The following is a 14,769-nucleotide window of genomic DNA, read 5'->3' as shown; positions in this document are numbered from 1 at the left end:
TCGGAAGAACATGGGACGGAGGAAATTCCGCGGAATCACATCACTTCGCCAATATTGTATAATATAGTATATCCAATGTATAATTATATCTCTCGGGCGAGAGAAGATTATACTAGGAATTAATCTGCATGGCTCCGCGAGTATAATTGCTTTTTAACCAATTAAAGTGGTCATTGGCGAGTATATTCGGCACGCCATCACGGCCCACTGTGATGCTATAACATTCGAGTCCAAGGTGACGCACGCGGGGTTGTTTTTTTTTTAAATCGGATGATTTGGAGAATTAAATAGGAATAAATATAAAGAAAATATAACCCCTCATTTCTGGTAGAATGATAGTTATTGTTTCTTGAATTGCTTCTAGTCAACAATCTCACAATGTCTACAACTCAACCATCAGATGCGACTAAACCTCGCAAGTCGCTCATTCTCAATGCCTTTGTGGAAATGTGTACGACAAACCCCATTTCACATGTGAAAATATCAAGTTTTAACAATCTGAACAGGCAGCGGCCATCAATCGCCAGGACTGTGGCGCCACCCTGAAGATGAGTCGCATCGCTTCAACGATGTCGACCACTGGGTCGAGTTAGCACAATTACTCGAGTCGGCCAAGTTCCATGGAATTTTCATTGCAGATGTTCTTGGTAAGTGAATTAAGTGTGTCTTTATTTTAGGAGGAAACTCTGACAAGAAATCTTTCTCTAGGAGGATACGATGTCTATAAAGGACCCCAAAACCTCGACCCTGCAATCATCTCCGGTGCTCAGTGGCCAGTGAACGAACCATTAGCAGTTGTCCCCGCAATGGCCGCGGCTACGAAGAATATTGGATTTGGAGTGACGGTCACAACAAGCTACGAGCAGCCATATCATCTTGCGAGACGACTATCTACAGTCGATCACCTTACCAAAGGACGGTATGTGAATCTAGTAATCGATGGGAGAACAAGTCGCTAATTAAACTCGTCTGATAGTCTGGGGTGGAACGTGAGTAGCACGCTCAAATTGAATAACAGCACTTCCGAAGAAATACATACTAACAATATCCCTAGGTGGTAACAGGATACCTCGACTCCGCTGCCCGCAATATGGGCCAAGCCGAGCAGTTACATGTAAGACCTCACATTCTACACTCACATGCCTATAACATACTAACAAACAATTCAGCACGACGACCGCTACCTCCTCGCCGAAGAATACATCAAAGTAACCTACAAACTATGGGAATCCTCCTGGCGCCAAGACGCCGTAACCCTCGACCGCGAGCGCGGCATCTACACTGACCCAGCAGGCGTGCGTCAAATCAACCACGTCGGCAAATACTTCAACGTACCCGGGCCCCACCTCTGCCAGCCCAGCCCACAACGCACACCAGTCATCCTCCAAGCTGGCACCTCAAAAGCAGGCAAAACCTTCGCCGCGCAACACGCAGAGGCTATCTTCGTGGCGGGCCACAGCCCGGCCGTAGTAGCGAAGAACGTTAGAGAGATTCGGGAGCTTGCACAGAGCGAGTATGGACGTGATCCGCAAAGTATTAAGTTCCTTGCACTTCTGTGCCCTATCCTCGGCAAGACCGAGGAGGAGGCTGTGGAGAAGTTCAAGTATTTCCGCAGTTTGGGATCTATTGATGGTGCGCTTGCGCTGTTTGGTGGGTGGACTGGTATTGATTTGGATAAGTATGGAGAGGATGAGGAGCTGAGACATGTTGAGAGTAATGCTATCCGGTATGTGATAATGCTTCCCCTCTTTAGCATGGCAAACACTAACTCGAGTTTCTGTATAGCTCTGCTGTTGAGGGCTGGTCCAAGGCGACACCCGAAGTGGCCAAGTGGACAAAATCCACTGTCGGTCAACACATCACCGTCGGAGGGCTGGGTGCCACTCCTGTCGGTACAGCTGCTCAAGTTGCTGATAGCATGGAGCGATGGGTACAAGAAGCCGATGTGGATGGATTTAACCTGGTAAGTTATATTTACCGAAACAGTCCGTTGTATCTTGAATCATTGCTGACATTCTTCGCAGGCATACGCAATCAAGCCCGGCTCCTTCAAGGATATCATTGATCTCCTTATTCCCGAGCTCCGCAAGCGAGGCCTGTTCTGGGATGACTATGCCGTGCCCAAGGGAACATACCGTGAGAACCTATATGGGCAGCCCGGCCAGTCCGGACCCCGTGCAGACCACCCTGCGTCCAAGTACCGATGGAATGCTGGTGTGGATGCTTCGGAGGCTATCATTCCGGATAACTAAATGCTATATAATTGACATCATATACAGAATCTGAATTGAAATGACATCCAAACAAATAATTAGAACAATCAATTTTTAGGACAGACTATCCGTATAGACTACCTGCAAGGCCCGCACAGGACCTGTTCTATGGACGCCAAGAAAATGCAAATTTTGTACACAATCATAAACCGAAGCTCTAAGTCAACATATCATCGAGACGCTCGCCAAGCACCTTCTCAATCTGCTTAACCCATCTGCGGACTTCTCTCTCAACACTCTCATCCTCGTCTTCCATGAGCTCACTGATGTAAGGTAGCATCTCTGGCAGAAGCGCCAACCACTCCTCACCAAGCTGCTCCGTAAGAGCCTGTTCGGCCTTGAGGGCTGCGAGACGGGTGTGGGGGCTGTCACCACCGGCGAAGCGGGCATTAGGCGCGGAGGAGGGACGGAGGTATTTCATAAGAGCGGAGTTCAGCTCCTTGTGGTTATCTGTGGAGTCGGCGGCGATGGCCAGTTCTGTGATTGTGGGCACAACGTCGGCAATGACCATGTTCGAGGTGGTCGTGCTGTTTGCATGGGCGAGCTGGGCAATGAGGGGACCGGAAATGCTGGCGAGGTGGGAGGGGCTTTGCCAGAATTCTGCAGTAGATGTTAGTGGCTGTAATCAGGGATATTGGATGGAGAGAGGAAACGTACCATCTTGGTCATGCTCGAAGGACTTGCGAAGCATACGAAGGGCAGCCAACCAGAGGGACTTTTGGGCCTTGGAGGGACCCGACGTGCTCAGGACACTGACAACGTTCTCCAACACATAGCTGGAGTACCCAGTGACAATTGACTGAAGAAGGTATTAGCGATAAAAGTTAATGTATGATGAATTGGAGGAAAACATACCTGGAGAGTACCGAAGAAGACCTCGAGGAACTTGTAGAAAGTCGTGAGGCGCGAAATTTGAGCCTGCTCATCCTTGGGGGCACCGGTAGTAGCCCACTCAACGAACTTCAGGAAGATGGGGCGGAACGTGCTGTCGTTCAGCTTGTAGATCATCTTGATCGTAACGTCGTTGAGCGCCACCTCGGCCTCATCAATGGCAGTCGATTCGAAGATAGCCTTATCGCCAAGAGCAATCTGCTCACGGCGCAGATCGAACGCCTTGAAAAGAATCTTCGTAAGGACACCGATGTTCTTAGCGATGGTCGACTTGGGGTGCTTGTCAACAGCGATTGTGACAACTTCCAAGAGTTCGTTCACAGCAATTGGGCCAGCCTCGACGGCGCTCTGCCAATTGCGATCGACGGCGCCGAGTGTTGCGCCCACATCCACCTTGCGGGCCATCAAGCGTAGGGACTCCTGGCGGCTCTCATCACTGCTTTCCTCGATATCCGCATTAGCAGACTTGAAGGACAGGAGGAGAATCTTGTCCAGATGGCCAGCTGAGATCATGAATGGCAAGTGAACGAAGAGGGCAGAGAAGAGGGTGAAGACGGCGTCGTGGAGTCGCGAGTTCTCCTTGCCAGAAACCAGACTCAACTCGAGCAATTCCAACGAACGCTTGAGTGTGTCGGGAAGGGCAGGAATCATGGCTTGACCCAGCACCTCGGCCATAGAGGCTAGACAGAGGATACCCATGTAGCGAATGCGGTCATCAGATTGGCCGAGGCAAGATTCGCTGGCAACAACTCTAGCGGCAGCAATGACCTTGGACGGGTCCTTGCGGCCGTATTTGTCGGTGATGCGATCGATGCACGAAACGGCAGCATGCTTGAGCAGAATATCCGGAGAAGACTCGACAATGCCAACCAGGGTAGGCAGGAAGTCGAGAACACGAATCTGCGATAGGTTGTCGCGCTCAGGGTTCTGGCGGAGGCGGGTTTCGAGCAGACGAAGAACCTTGCGTCGAAGTTCGTCATTGGGACCCTGGAGGAGAACCTCAATGGTATCCAGGAAGTCGACCAGAGACAGAGTGCTGAACAGAGCACCGAGGACCTCACCGCAAGCCTGGCTGACGGGCTTCATGCTCTGCACGGCCTCGCCGATACTCAGAACCTGTGTTAGGACTCGGGAGAAGCAACCACGGGACTGATCAGCAACCTCATCATCCGACTCAAAGGCTGCCTCGAGTTTAGACTTGAGAGAAGAGTGCTTGAACAAGTGAGCAAGATCACGCAGAAGATCAACGCAGATGCTCTGGGCGTCGCGTCCATCATCGCTACCAATTCCAAGAAGGACCTGTGAGATACCTGGCTTGGGCTTGAGAGAATCGCTAACCAAGTTCAAGTACTTGCTGTAGGTGGTAAGCTCCACGACAGGTGTAGTATCTGAGACCAAACCAGTCATCAGAGTGAGGACATCCTTGTCGGTGGAGTATCGGTTAGCGAGCATTGCCAGGACAGCAAACAAGAAGTCTTGGGTTCCAAGCTTGCTGATCAAGGCATGGAAGAGTCTCAGACGGCGATGCGAGGGGATGTGTTCGAAGGCTGCAGTGAAACTGAGTAGCAACTCGGAAGTTCCAGAGACAACATCCCGCTTCTGATTACGCAGAGATTGGATGAGCGCAGGGACAACTTGGTCGATAGTTTGGTCAATGACCGAAACAGAGTAGTCATCATCCTTGCGCAGAACGGTAGTGCCCATGAAGGTGAAGATCGGCATGACGCTGTGGAGAACCAACTCGGGCGCAATGACAGACAGACTTCCCACGAGAAGAAGAGCACCGTTCTGAACCTGCGGGCTATCGGTTGTTCGTACACAGTCAACCACCAGGTCAGCCCTGATGACAGATGTATCGAACTGCGGCTTAGCAGATCCCTTGGATGTGTTCACGATAGCTAAGAGACTTCCCAAGGTTAGGCTGAGGAGATAGCTCATGCCAGAGTGGATCTGAGACTTGAAGTGATGAAGAGCAGCGAGTGTCTGGAACAATCCATCTACGAGCTCGGGGTGAGTTTCTGGGGAGGAGCTATCCACGATCTCCAAGATGAAAGTCATCTTGTCCATCAACTTGCTAAGCTCTGCCTCGTCCTTGACAGTCATGGCAATCATGTTGCTCTGGCTAGTACGTCTCCGCTTTGGTGCAGGACCAACAGACTCAACGTCGGTAATAGACACAGGAATCTTTTGGACAAATTGCTGAAGAACAGCACCTGAAAGTTCGACGGTGCGAAGGACATCTCGGCAGTTGTTTGCCAGAGAAGCGGTACCGGTTGAACCCGCAAGGGAGATATCGAGCAACTTCTCGGCGGCGGCCAACTGACGGTCTTCGGAGATTTTAGACCAGATGCGTTTGATTTGGCCAAAGCAAGCCGCAACGAAGGACTGGCGCAAGTTATCACCAGAACTGACATTGGAGAGAAGGACATTGACAGCGTCCTTGTCTTTGGATGTGACAATAGCAGCAATCAAATTCTCTGTCTCGGATGCCACAATGCGCTCCTTGCCACAAATTTCCTCGACTTCCTTCTCGCTCAAGCGACGCCAATCCTCGAGGATTGGGAGAAGCTCACTGGTGAGGGTTGCAGTAGAGACCTTCTCCACGCCATTGATCAACTTCAGCAAGCTAATCTTGGGTGCGAAAACTGGCATCTTGACAACGTGAGAGCAGATGAAGGTGAAGAGACTAAGACGGAGAGACTTCTTGAGTTCGGTTGCACCCGAAGCTTCGGACAGGACGTTGCCCCGTAGAGTAGCTTCCACTGTTCTACCAACGTGGTTAGAGTCAAGGATGGACTCCTCCAACCCTGGAAGCAATGCCCGCTCCAGGACCTTCTGCGAATCCTTGGTGGTGAGCCATGCGAGACCCGTGGATTGCTTGCCCTTGCCGTAGATCGTGTCATGTGCCCATGGCTTCGAGCTGTCACCGGCATTGGTATTGTTTTTGTACAGTGATCCGATGATAGCCAAGACGCCAGCGGTCTCACGGCGAATCCGTTCGGAAGGATCAGAGAGGGCGACAAACAGGAATGGTAGTAGTGCCTGAGGATCAAAGTTTGCAGGTGCCGATGAAAGAACTGATGACAAGACGTTCAAAGCAGCAATCTTTGTTCCGATGGGGTAGTGGCCAGCAACAACTCTGATGAAGAAGGACAAATATTGAGGAGACTTGGTCGCCTGGGGCTTGCCCAAGATTGACAAATTGGTGAAAAGATCGAGATTCTCCTCGGAATCCACCGCCAAGGCGAAAACGCGTACCAGGTTATCAAATTCAATGATAGACTGTTTGGAAAGGAACGAGTATGGGAACAAGGGCTCTTTAACCAAAGACTCCAAAGCTGGAGTAAAGGCGTCCACCTGGGGCTGATCGTCCGCATCAACCATATCCACATCTTCAATGGCCTGCGCCACAACGGGGGCCTCGACAACGGTCTGGAGGTTGTGTTCGAGCGCCGAGATGTTGAACGAAGATCCAGTCAAAGTCTTCTGGAAAATGGGTTGGAGGGTTTCCGAACGGTTGAATCCTTGAACCAGCTCAGCGAGCTGGGTCTGGGCATCCAAAGACATGCCACGGGTCTCGTCTGCATTAGAAGCTGCTTCGAGAACCAGGCTCATAGCCTTGGCAATCTCGTTCTCGCCAAGCATCTTGCGTTCAAAGATGGAGGCAAGAAGTGCAAGGCGAGCGTTGTCCTGCTTGTCAAGATCAGTCAAGCAGCCGGCAATAATCCCAAGCAACAGGTTCGATGTTTGATATTGCGGCGCAATTTCAGAAAGTTGGCCGATAGGGTTTTCGAGGCGCAAGATGCCCTTGAAGACCTTTTTCGGAATTGTAACAGTAGGCTTCTGCTGTGCAAGAACTGAAAGGCAAATCAGACCAGATATCTTTGTATCTTCAGTCCATGAACCCACAACACTCTCCATTAGACCATCAATAACCTCGTTCGAGAGGAAAGCCTTCTGTGCCAGTACAACACAGATCATATAGCAACCAACGATCAATTCCGAGACTTTTTTCATAGCGAAAGCGTTGCTGAGGACCGGCAAAACGCGTAAAAGGATATCTTCATGCTTTTGCTTCTCGGCCTCTCTTCTCCCTGCGCGAGCACCATCCAACATAGTTGCAACAGCCTCTGTAACAATTCCGGCCCAGAATGCAAGTAGTGCATGGCTTTGGGCCTGCTGCCTACAAACTTTCAGTACGTATTCGTTTAATTCGGAAAAGAAAGCCTTATTCGTGGCTGCGCTGTGAACAAGCGGGTGCCTTGGCGGATTAATGAGACCGTTCTTGTATGGAGTGAGGACTTTGAATGTTGGTGAAAGAGTTTCCGGAAGAATGGATAGAAGGTTCAAAAAGAGTGGTGTCGTGTGATACGGCAAGAACGTCAATAATACGGCTGTCGTGTTGAACTCGTGGATCCTGCCATAAAAGTTAGCCACCACGTCTCACGATCTCACGATCTCCACCACCCCTCGCGAGCTTTTCTCACCTGAACCTTCTCACGAGCCAATCCACAGCTTTGACCGCAGGACTCAACTGCAGCCTGCCGCCAACCAGAGACAGGAAAGCTTCAACCACAGTATCCAACTCCTTATTCTGAAGTACGTTCATCTGACTGCGGTCCTCTGCTTTGCTCTGCTCACTGAAGATCGTACGATCAAACTCCGCAAACCTGGGGTCCAATGAGCATAACTCCCGGAACCCGTCATAACAAATATCATAGATTGCATCAAAGTCTTGAGTGCCGGCGATCTTTGGGTCGAAAATAAGTGACTGTGAGTGTGAAACCCTTTGCGCCTTCAGGTCAAGCTCGTGTGTCGACTTGGCCGCAATCTGCGACAGCTGCGCGGCGAGAGACGAAGCCATGGTGAAGTCTCTTTTAGCGGGCTGTTCCGCGGTCTTTTCTTGTTGTTTTGTCTTGATTCTCACACAATTGCGCAGTGACCCATATCCCCAAGACTCTTGAAAGTAGTCTTTCTTTTTCTTTGCAAACCGAGGGCAGGCGGTTGAAATACTTTTGAGGTAAGTCTTAAGCTTTTTGTTTGACCAAGAGCAAACGGTTGACTTTTTTTTTTGCCAACCAGCCCGACCGCCCATCGGAGAATCGTTCTTCCGGGTTATCAGCCCGCGGCTCGACTCGATAAGGAAGATCGAGCCACCACGATGGACTCACCTGGGTCTCAGGTTAGTTAGTCCTCTGTTAAAACTTAGTAGATATTCGACTGACCAGAAATAAAGGGTGTCCCACAATTCTCCAGCTTCCGACCTCCCCCTACCTCTCCTCCGGCCGCCGCTACCGGCTCGGAACATGAACATCGTCGGCGCCGCCAGCGCGCAGACCGGAAAGAGTCTCCGCGCTCTCGTCGCCATGAAAGACGCTCGGTTGGTGATCGCGAAAAGGCGAAAGGCAAAGAAAGTAAGGAACGCCTGAGTGGGAAAGGGATTCTCGATGTAAACGCTGCAAATGATGAATCAAACGCTGCAAACGATGAATCAAACAAAGGATTTGTCGTCGACAGCCGCGGCGATCACGACAATACACGCTATGGCGTGGATCGCTACGAGGTCCCTGCATACCATCGTAATGGTAATGGCTTTGTACTCGGGCTCCCCAAACAGCGCATTGATTACCAAACACGATATGACCAAGGTCCCCTTCTCCTTCTTCGCCCCGACTCAGGCTCCTCTGCAGCCACTGCAGCCAAGCCTCTCTCAGCCGCAACCCTGTCTGCTTTGTCCATGAATCTTCCCATTCGTCTCCGGTCTGAACTTGAGGCTAAACTTGCTGTTGAGACCCAACATTCACAAAATTTCATCTCAACAACAGTCCCATCTCAAGCTGGCGTTGCGGCAACTGCCAACTTAGATGACGAACCACCGTCTTATCGATCTATCCTGGAAGTCCCGGCTAAGTCTGAAGAAAAGACCGATGAGGCGCTTGATGCAAACACCTTCACTCGACTTGCTCTCGAAGCTGAGATCTTGAATCGCAATGCCAAATTGAACAGCGCAGTGGTACAACAACCTAATGATATTCAAGCGTGGATCCGTCTTGCTGAGCATCAGGAACTTACTATCACTGGCGCTAGATCTGGTGACCAGACCTCCTACCACGACAATATACAAATTGTGGCAAGAGCCAAGCTGTATGTGTATGAGAGAGCGATCAAGGCTAACGCACAAAATCCTGAACGCGATCACCTCTTGCTGGGCCGTATGGAAGAGGGTGCGAAAATTTGGGATTCCACAAAACTCGCATTGGAATGGGACGAAGTCCTTCGCCACCACTCTGAGTTCATCACTCTATGGATTGAGTATCTTGACTACTGTCAGACCGACAGTCAGGATTTTAACTTTGACGGTTGCTTCAAGACTTATGCCTACTGCTTGAAGATCCATTCACGTGTTGGCTTCGGACCGCAGAAAACTTTCATCAGATCATACTTGCTGCTTCGTTTGACCCTATTTCTTCGGGAATCGGGGCACGTAGAGCTAGCTGTCGGCCTCTGGCAAGCAGTGCTCGAATTTACATGCTTCCGGCCAGCCCATTTAACGGGGAAGAAAGAAGAGGCCCTGGTAGAATTCAAAAAATTCTGGGCACCTGGGCACATCCGGATCGGGGAGCCCGGTTGGAAACCCTGGAACAGTGGACAAATTCATCGCGCCCCTGTCAACGAACGTTTATACAATTCTGAGGCGGATATCCGAGACTTATTCCCAACCTGGGCATCCGCAGAAAGAGAGCGGATGTTTAAAAATCGCATGCCGTCACATGCCTTTGAATCCAAAGAGAGCGACGCCTTCCGAATCGTCCTTCTTGAAGATTGCACGCAGATACTGCCATACTTCTGGGACTTGGAGAAAAGTCTTGGTTCCCTGGTTGATGGCTTCTTGTATTTCTGCCATTTGCCTCACTTGACATTGCCTGCGAATATGCACACCAGCCGACTGTGGACTGGTGATAAATTCTTGCGAAACGAATACATGGATGATCCTCGAAACACAATCGCGGACTGGATCACTTTTCAGAAATATGCCGCAACCACAACCCTTGAACCTTTCGCATTCCCTCACCATACCTTCGTTCACAACACCGATACTCTCTTTGCCGATCCAAAGATGTGGTTCTCGGCTCTGACGAAGTGGGCTGCAACCACCTCCCATTCTTCTTGTGTCATCGATCCTAACTTTGTTCTCCTGACTCTCCAATCCCTTGCCGATGTCTTCAGAGACAGCCAATTGGCCGAATACGCTATTGCAGTAACTTTCGCTTGTGACAACGCTTGTGGCAAGAAATACGGAAAGCGACTCTTGAAGGAGCGTTCATCCAACCTAAGACTTTACAATGCCGTTGCGCTCATGTATTGGAGGACTGGCGACCTTGACGTTGCTCACAATGTGTGGTCCACCGCTTTGTCTATGAGCCAGAATTTCGACGCTTCCGAGCTCACTGACTCTGCACTCCTATGGAACTCATGGATCTGGGAAATGCTTCACGCTGGGCAAAAGAATCGAGCATCATACTTGTTGCAGGCTATGCCGTACAACCGAGCTCACTTGCTGTCATATGACACAGCTGACGAGATTGAAATCAACGAAACCAATTTTCTCAGGGTCAAGAAGGCAAGTTTTCATCCGTTAATCTCAGTGAGCGCCATGCTAACCATTCGCAGTGCTTGTTTGCCGCTCAGAAGAATGCCTTGAGGTTCAAGAAAATGCAAGCATACGCAGCGTACGCTGACTGCTATGCCATTGCCCTTTATCTCAAGGGCGAGCAACTCGAAGAGGTCCTCGAGGTCTACAATAACGCTGTCACTTCCCTTAGAGTCCTGCCCAGGACCGATGATGATTTCAGGGTGTTCGGCGGAGAATTGCTGCACCAATCCCGAGCCCGAATCCTGTACCACTACGTGGAGAAGCAAAGTGGCCAATTCAGACCTGCCGATGTTCGCGCACTGCTCCTGGATAGCCTAGAATGGTGGCCTCACAACACCATGTTCTTGTCTCTGTTCAAATGGAACGAGTCTCGGCTGCACATGAGCGACCGAACCCGCGATATCTTGGAAGTGACCATCGGGGCGAAGGCCAGGGCCGCCCGGGATCTGCAAGGGCCTGCCCCCATCTACCGTGTGCCCGTCACAACTCACCTTTTCAGCATCTACGCTGAGATGGGCCGCCCTCTCATGCTCGGCTCGACCCCCCACTCAATTCGGGCGACCTTCGAGCGGGCGATCGGTGACGATGGCATCGTCCCGGTCGGGCGGACCCCGGTCCGGAAGAGTCCCTTCGAGCTGGCAAGCTCGACCTCCGCGCAGAGTAGCCTCACTATCTGGAGGCTGTACATCCTCTACGAACTGTACGCGGAGTACAACGTCGGCCGCGCCCGCGAGATCTACTTCCGGGCCCTGCGCTCCTGCCCCTGGTCGAAGGAGCTATACCTGCTCGCCTTTGAGCACCTGCGGGCGGACTTGACCAACCGCCTGCCCCCTTGCCGCCTCAACCGGCTGGGGGAGGTCAACCCTTCGGGGTTCGACCCTGCAGAGCTTCAGGCTCTGTATTCAGAGATGCTGCGCCGTGGACTCCGGGTCCACTACCACGTGGAGGGCTTCTGGGCCAGGTAGGCCCAGGAGGAGGCTAATGGTGGGGGGAGGGGGTAAGGGAGGGGGAAGGGGAGGGGAGGAAGAGGAGGAAGGGGAGAGAACAGTGGGGAATCCAGATTATGAACAGGTGAGGGGGGTGCTTCTCAGATCCCCTTCACCTGGATGTGAGAGTAATGTCAAATTCAACTGAGAAGTCAAAATTTTCCGCTTCAACTCTGTAGTTGTAGTGAGGTAAAAGTGAGGCTTCCCTCGAGATCCAACGAGGGTTTGGCAGTCTAGCAGCATTGGTAAACTAGCGTCGCTATAGAATCTATCTGGACAGAGGTTATCAAAACTATGAAGACCAGAGTCCGGGTGCATTCCATATTAGCCAGACGCGATGGGTTGCCAGGGCGGGACTTCGTTTCAAACCTCCAACACTTTGTACACTAGAGTCTTGGATGAAATAAGAAGTGCAAATATCTCTTCAATGCGACGACGAACAAACACATTGCACCACAGAGCAGAGGACCCGAGGTAGGAACTGGATATTCAGGTTTCCCACAATCTCCTGGACCGCACCAAAATCAATGGCCCTTAGTTTAGCCTAGATATACCGCTATTCTTAGCGCTTCGAGCACTAAATTGAACGAAACTATTTTTGGTTGAACTGGTAAATTGGAGAAAAGTATAGTTACAATGGATGTACTATAAAAATAGAATGAACTTCGTTACTGCCGTAATACAATTTATCTTAGTTAGATACAATTACGATGCCTCACTAAAGAACCGATTCTCGGGTCTTGCTAGGCCAAAGTGTTCACGCAGTGTCGAGCCGGTATAATCGTTGCGGAAAAGGCCTCTCCGCTGCAGTTCTGGGATCAATTTCTCCGTCACATCATTTAGACCCTGTGGCAAGAACGGGAACGTGATCGTGAAGCCATCAGAAGCCTCTTCACGCAACCACGTCTCTAACTCCTCAGCGATATCGCTTGGCGAACCGAGGAACGTCAGCCCTGAGTATCCACCATATCGTTGGGCAAGTTGGCGGATCGTGAGTCCCTCTTTCTTGGCCAGCTTTTCAACAGCCTCTCTGGCCGTCTTGCTGGCGTTCGTTTCGGGCAGGTTTTCTGGCAAGAAACTATCCGGATCAAGGCCACTGACATCCGACCCGAGTGAGATTGACAAAGAAGCGATAGCACTATCGTAATGCACCAGACTATCCAACTTGAGTCTCTTCTCCTGTGCATCTTGCTTGTTCTCCCCAACAATGATCATTGCGGCGGGTAAGATCTTCAACTGATCTCTCTTCCGTCCCGCCTTCTCCACTCGGCCCTTGATATCTGCGTAGAGTGCCTTCGCACTCTCAATATCCTTCGGACTGCAAAATACAACCTCGGCAGTCTCAGCCGCGAGCTGTCGTCCTGGCTCGCTCTGTCCTGCCTGAACAATAACCGGCCATCCCTGCGGGGGCCTGGCAATATTCAACGGTCCCCGAACTTTCAAGTCATCGCCAGAATGGTTCAGCACGTGCATTTTCTCAGGATTAAAGTATTCCCCCGTCTCAACGTTGCGAGTAAAAGCATCATCGGCAAAACTATCCCACAGTCCGGTGACGACATCATAGAATTCACGGGCACGCTTATACCGATCACCATGAGCTAAATGCTCATCGAAGCCGAAATTATGACTCGACTCTGGGTTTCCGGTAGTCACAATATTCCACGCTGCTCGCCCGTTACTCAAGTGGTCGAGACTGGCGAATCGGCGGGCAACATGATACGGCGCGTCGTAGGTCGTACTAGCAGTGGCAGCAAGACCAATCTTGTCCGTCACGGAAGAGAGGGCAGAGAGCAGAGTAAAAGGTTCAAATGAAGTAACGGTATGACTGCGCTTGAGAGCCTCGACTGGCATATTCAGCACGGCCAGGTGATCAGCCATGAAGAAAGCATCGAATTTAGCGGCCTCTAGCTTTTGGGCGAATTGGGCGATGTGTTTGAAATTGAAGTTGGCATCGGGATACGAGCCTGGATAACGCCATGCACCTGTGTGCAGCGAGACTGGCCGCATGAAGGCTGTGAGGTGCAGCTGGCGGTTGGGTTGTGGGTCGGTCATCTTGAGATTGATTTGAGTATCCTCCAGATTAGACTTTTTGAATATTGCCAAGTTGGATTCATTCAAACAGTTTGAAATGAGGATGTCTATCATTATATACCCCGCTTGGCTCGGGTCCACAGCTCTGATGGTATTTCCAAGCAGATTTATAAGCCTCGCTCACTTGGCCTTAATATGGCGTGCTTAGAGTTATATATATCGCTGTGTAGAGCGCGAGGCACAAAATCACCGCTTCCCCAGTACAACTATTCTAAGGTGATAGTATGTTCGACGATGTTTCTCAGGTTAGGTAAATTATATTTTCAAAACATATCGAACAGGATCAGTTGCCACACATCATCCCTCAGCCATGCTACTGCCCTGGAGGTTTACCCTTTTGTTAGCATTATATCCTCTTCTATTAAATGTGCTCAACAAGAATGGTATACACAGATTTATCAGTTATTTTCGCTCTTCTGGTTATGACACCACAGAAGCAAAAAGGTCATCAATGAAGATATCGAAATACATCGAAATATACACAATACAACAGAAATAGATAAAGGGATAGCGAAGATATAGTATAGATATAATGAAGATAAATGAAGCAAACATCGTACCTTCCTCAGTTAAGACCAACTGAGTGGAAGTTGCCTATAAATCACTTTCTACTTTCTACTTTCTACTTTCTACCTTCTCCTTCTCACCTTCTCCTCACCTTCTCGCTACATCACAGTCTGACCCTAATCTCTTCCTACCTATATTTATTCACTTTTTATATTTCCCATCTTCTTAGTTGTGGCTGTTCCTTGTGAGTCCAGTTGCCTTCTCATGGGGGCCTATGAGCGTCATCTCTTACCTTGAATACCTTTCAAGCACGTTGAGTCTCTTCTCATTATTCGAGAAACCTGGCTTTTTAACCCTATTGATTATC

General features: G+C 50.3%; 4 protein-coding genes across 4 annotated transcripts; 2 read left to right on the top strand and 2 right to left on the bottom strand.

Annotated features, from left to right (window-relative positions):
* Window positions 1–378: 378 nt before the first annotated feature.
* PEX2_053970 (LLM class flavin-dependent oxidoreductase) lies at window positions 379–2,252 on the top strand (the record flags this gene model as incomplete). Its single annotated transcript, XM_016742671.1, has 8 exons — window positions 379–451; window positions 507–647; window positions 709–919; window positions 977–989; window positions 1,055–1,114; window positions 1,170–1,726; window positions 1,786–1,963; window positions 2,025–2,252. The coding sequence occupies 8 exons, from the start codon at window positions 379–381 to the stop codon at window positions 2,250–2,252; spliced, it is 1,461 nt and encodes a 486-aa protein (XP_016600922.1).
* A 178-nt stretch (window positions 2,253–2,430) lies between these two features.
* utp10 (snoRNA-binding rRNA-processing protein UTP10) lies at window positions 2,431–8,028 on the bottom strand (the record flags this gene model as incomplete). Its single annotated transcript, XM_016742670.1, has 4 exons — window positions 2,431–2,873; window positions 2,931–3,072; window positions 3,129–7,581; window positions 7,652–8,028. 4 exons carry the CDS (start codon window positions 8,026–8,028, stop codon window positions 2,431–2,433), a joined length of 5,415 nt encoding a protein of 1,804 aa, XP_016600921.1.
* A 297-nt stretch (window positions 8,029–8,325) lies between these two features.
* Window positions 8,326–11,783, top strand: PEX2_053950 (uncharacterized protein; the record flags this gene model as incomplete). Its single annotated transcript, XM_016742669.1, has 3 exons — window positions 8,326–8,346; window positions 8,401–10,776; window positions 10,836–11,783. The coding sequence occupies 3 exons, from the start codon at window positions 8,326–8,328 to the stop codon at window positions 11,781–11,783; spliced, it is 3,345 nt and encodes a 1,114-aa protein (XP_016600920.1).
* Window positions 11,784–12,509: 726 nt separating this feature from the next.
* On the bottom strand, window positions 12,510–13,856 carry PEX2_053940 (LLM class flavin-dependent oxidoreductase; the record flags this gene model as incomplete). Its single annotated transcript, XM_016742668.1, has 1 exon — window positions 12,510–13,856. One exon carries the CDS (start codon window positions 13,854–13,856, stop codon window positions 12,510–12,512), a length of 1,347 nt encoding a protein of 448 aa, XP_016600919.1.
* Window positions 13,857–14,769: the final 913 nt, after the last annotated feature.

Source organism: Penicillium expansum, assembly GCF_000769745.1.
Source record: "Penicillium expansum strain MD-8 chromosome Unknown contig174, whole genome shotgun sequence".
Lineage (NCBI taxonomy): Eukaryota > Fungi > Ascomycota > Eurotiomycetes > Eurotiales > Aspergillaceae > Penicillium > Penicillium expansum.
This window is presented reverse-complemented; position numbering and strand designations above follow the sequence as displayed.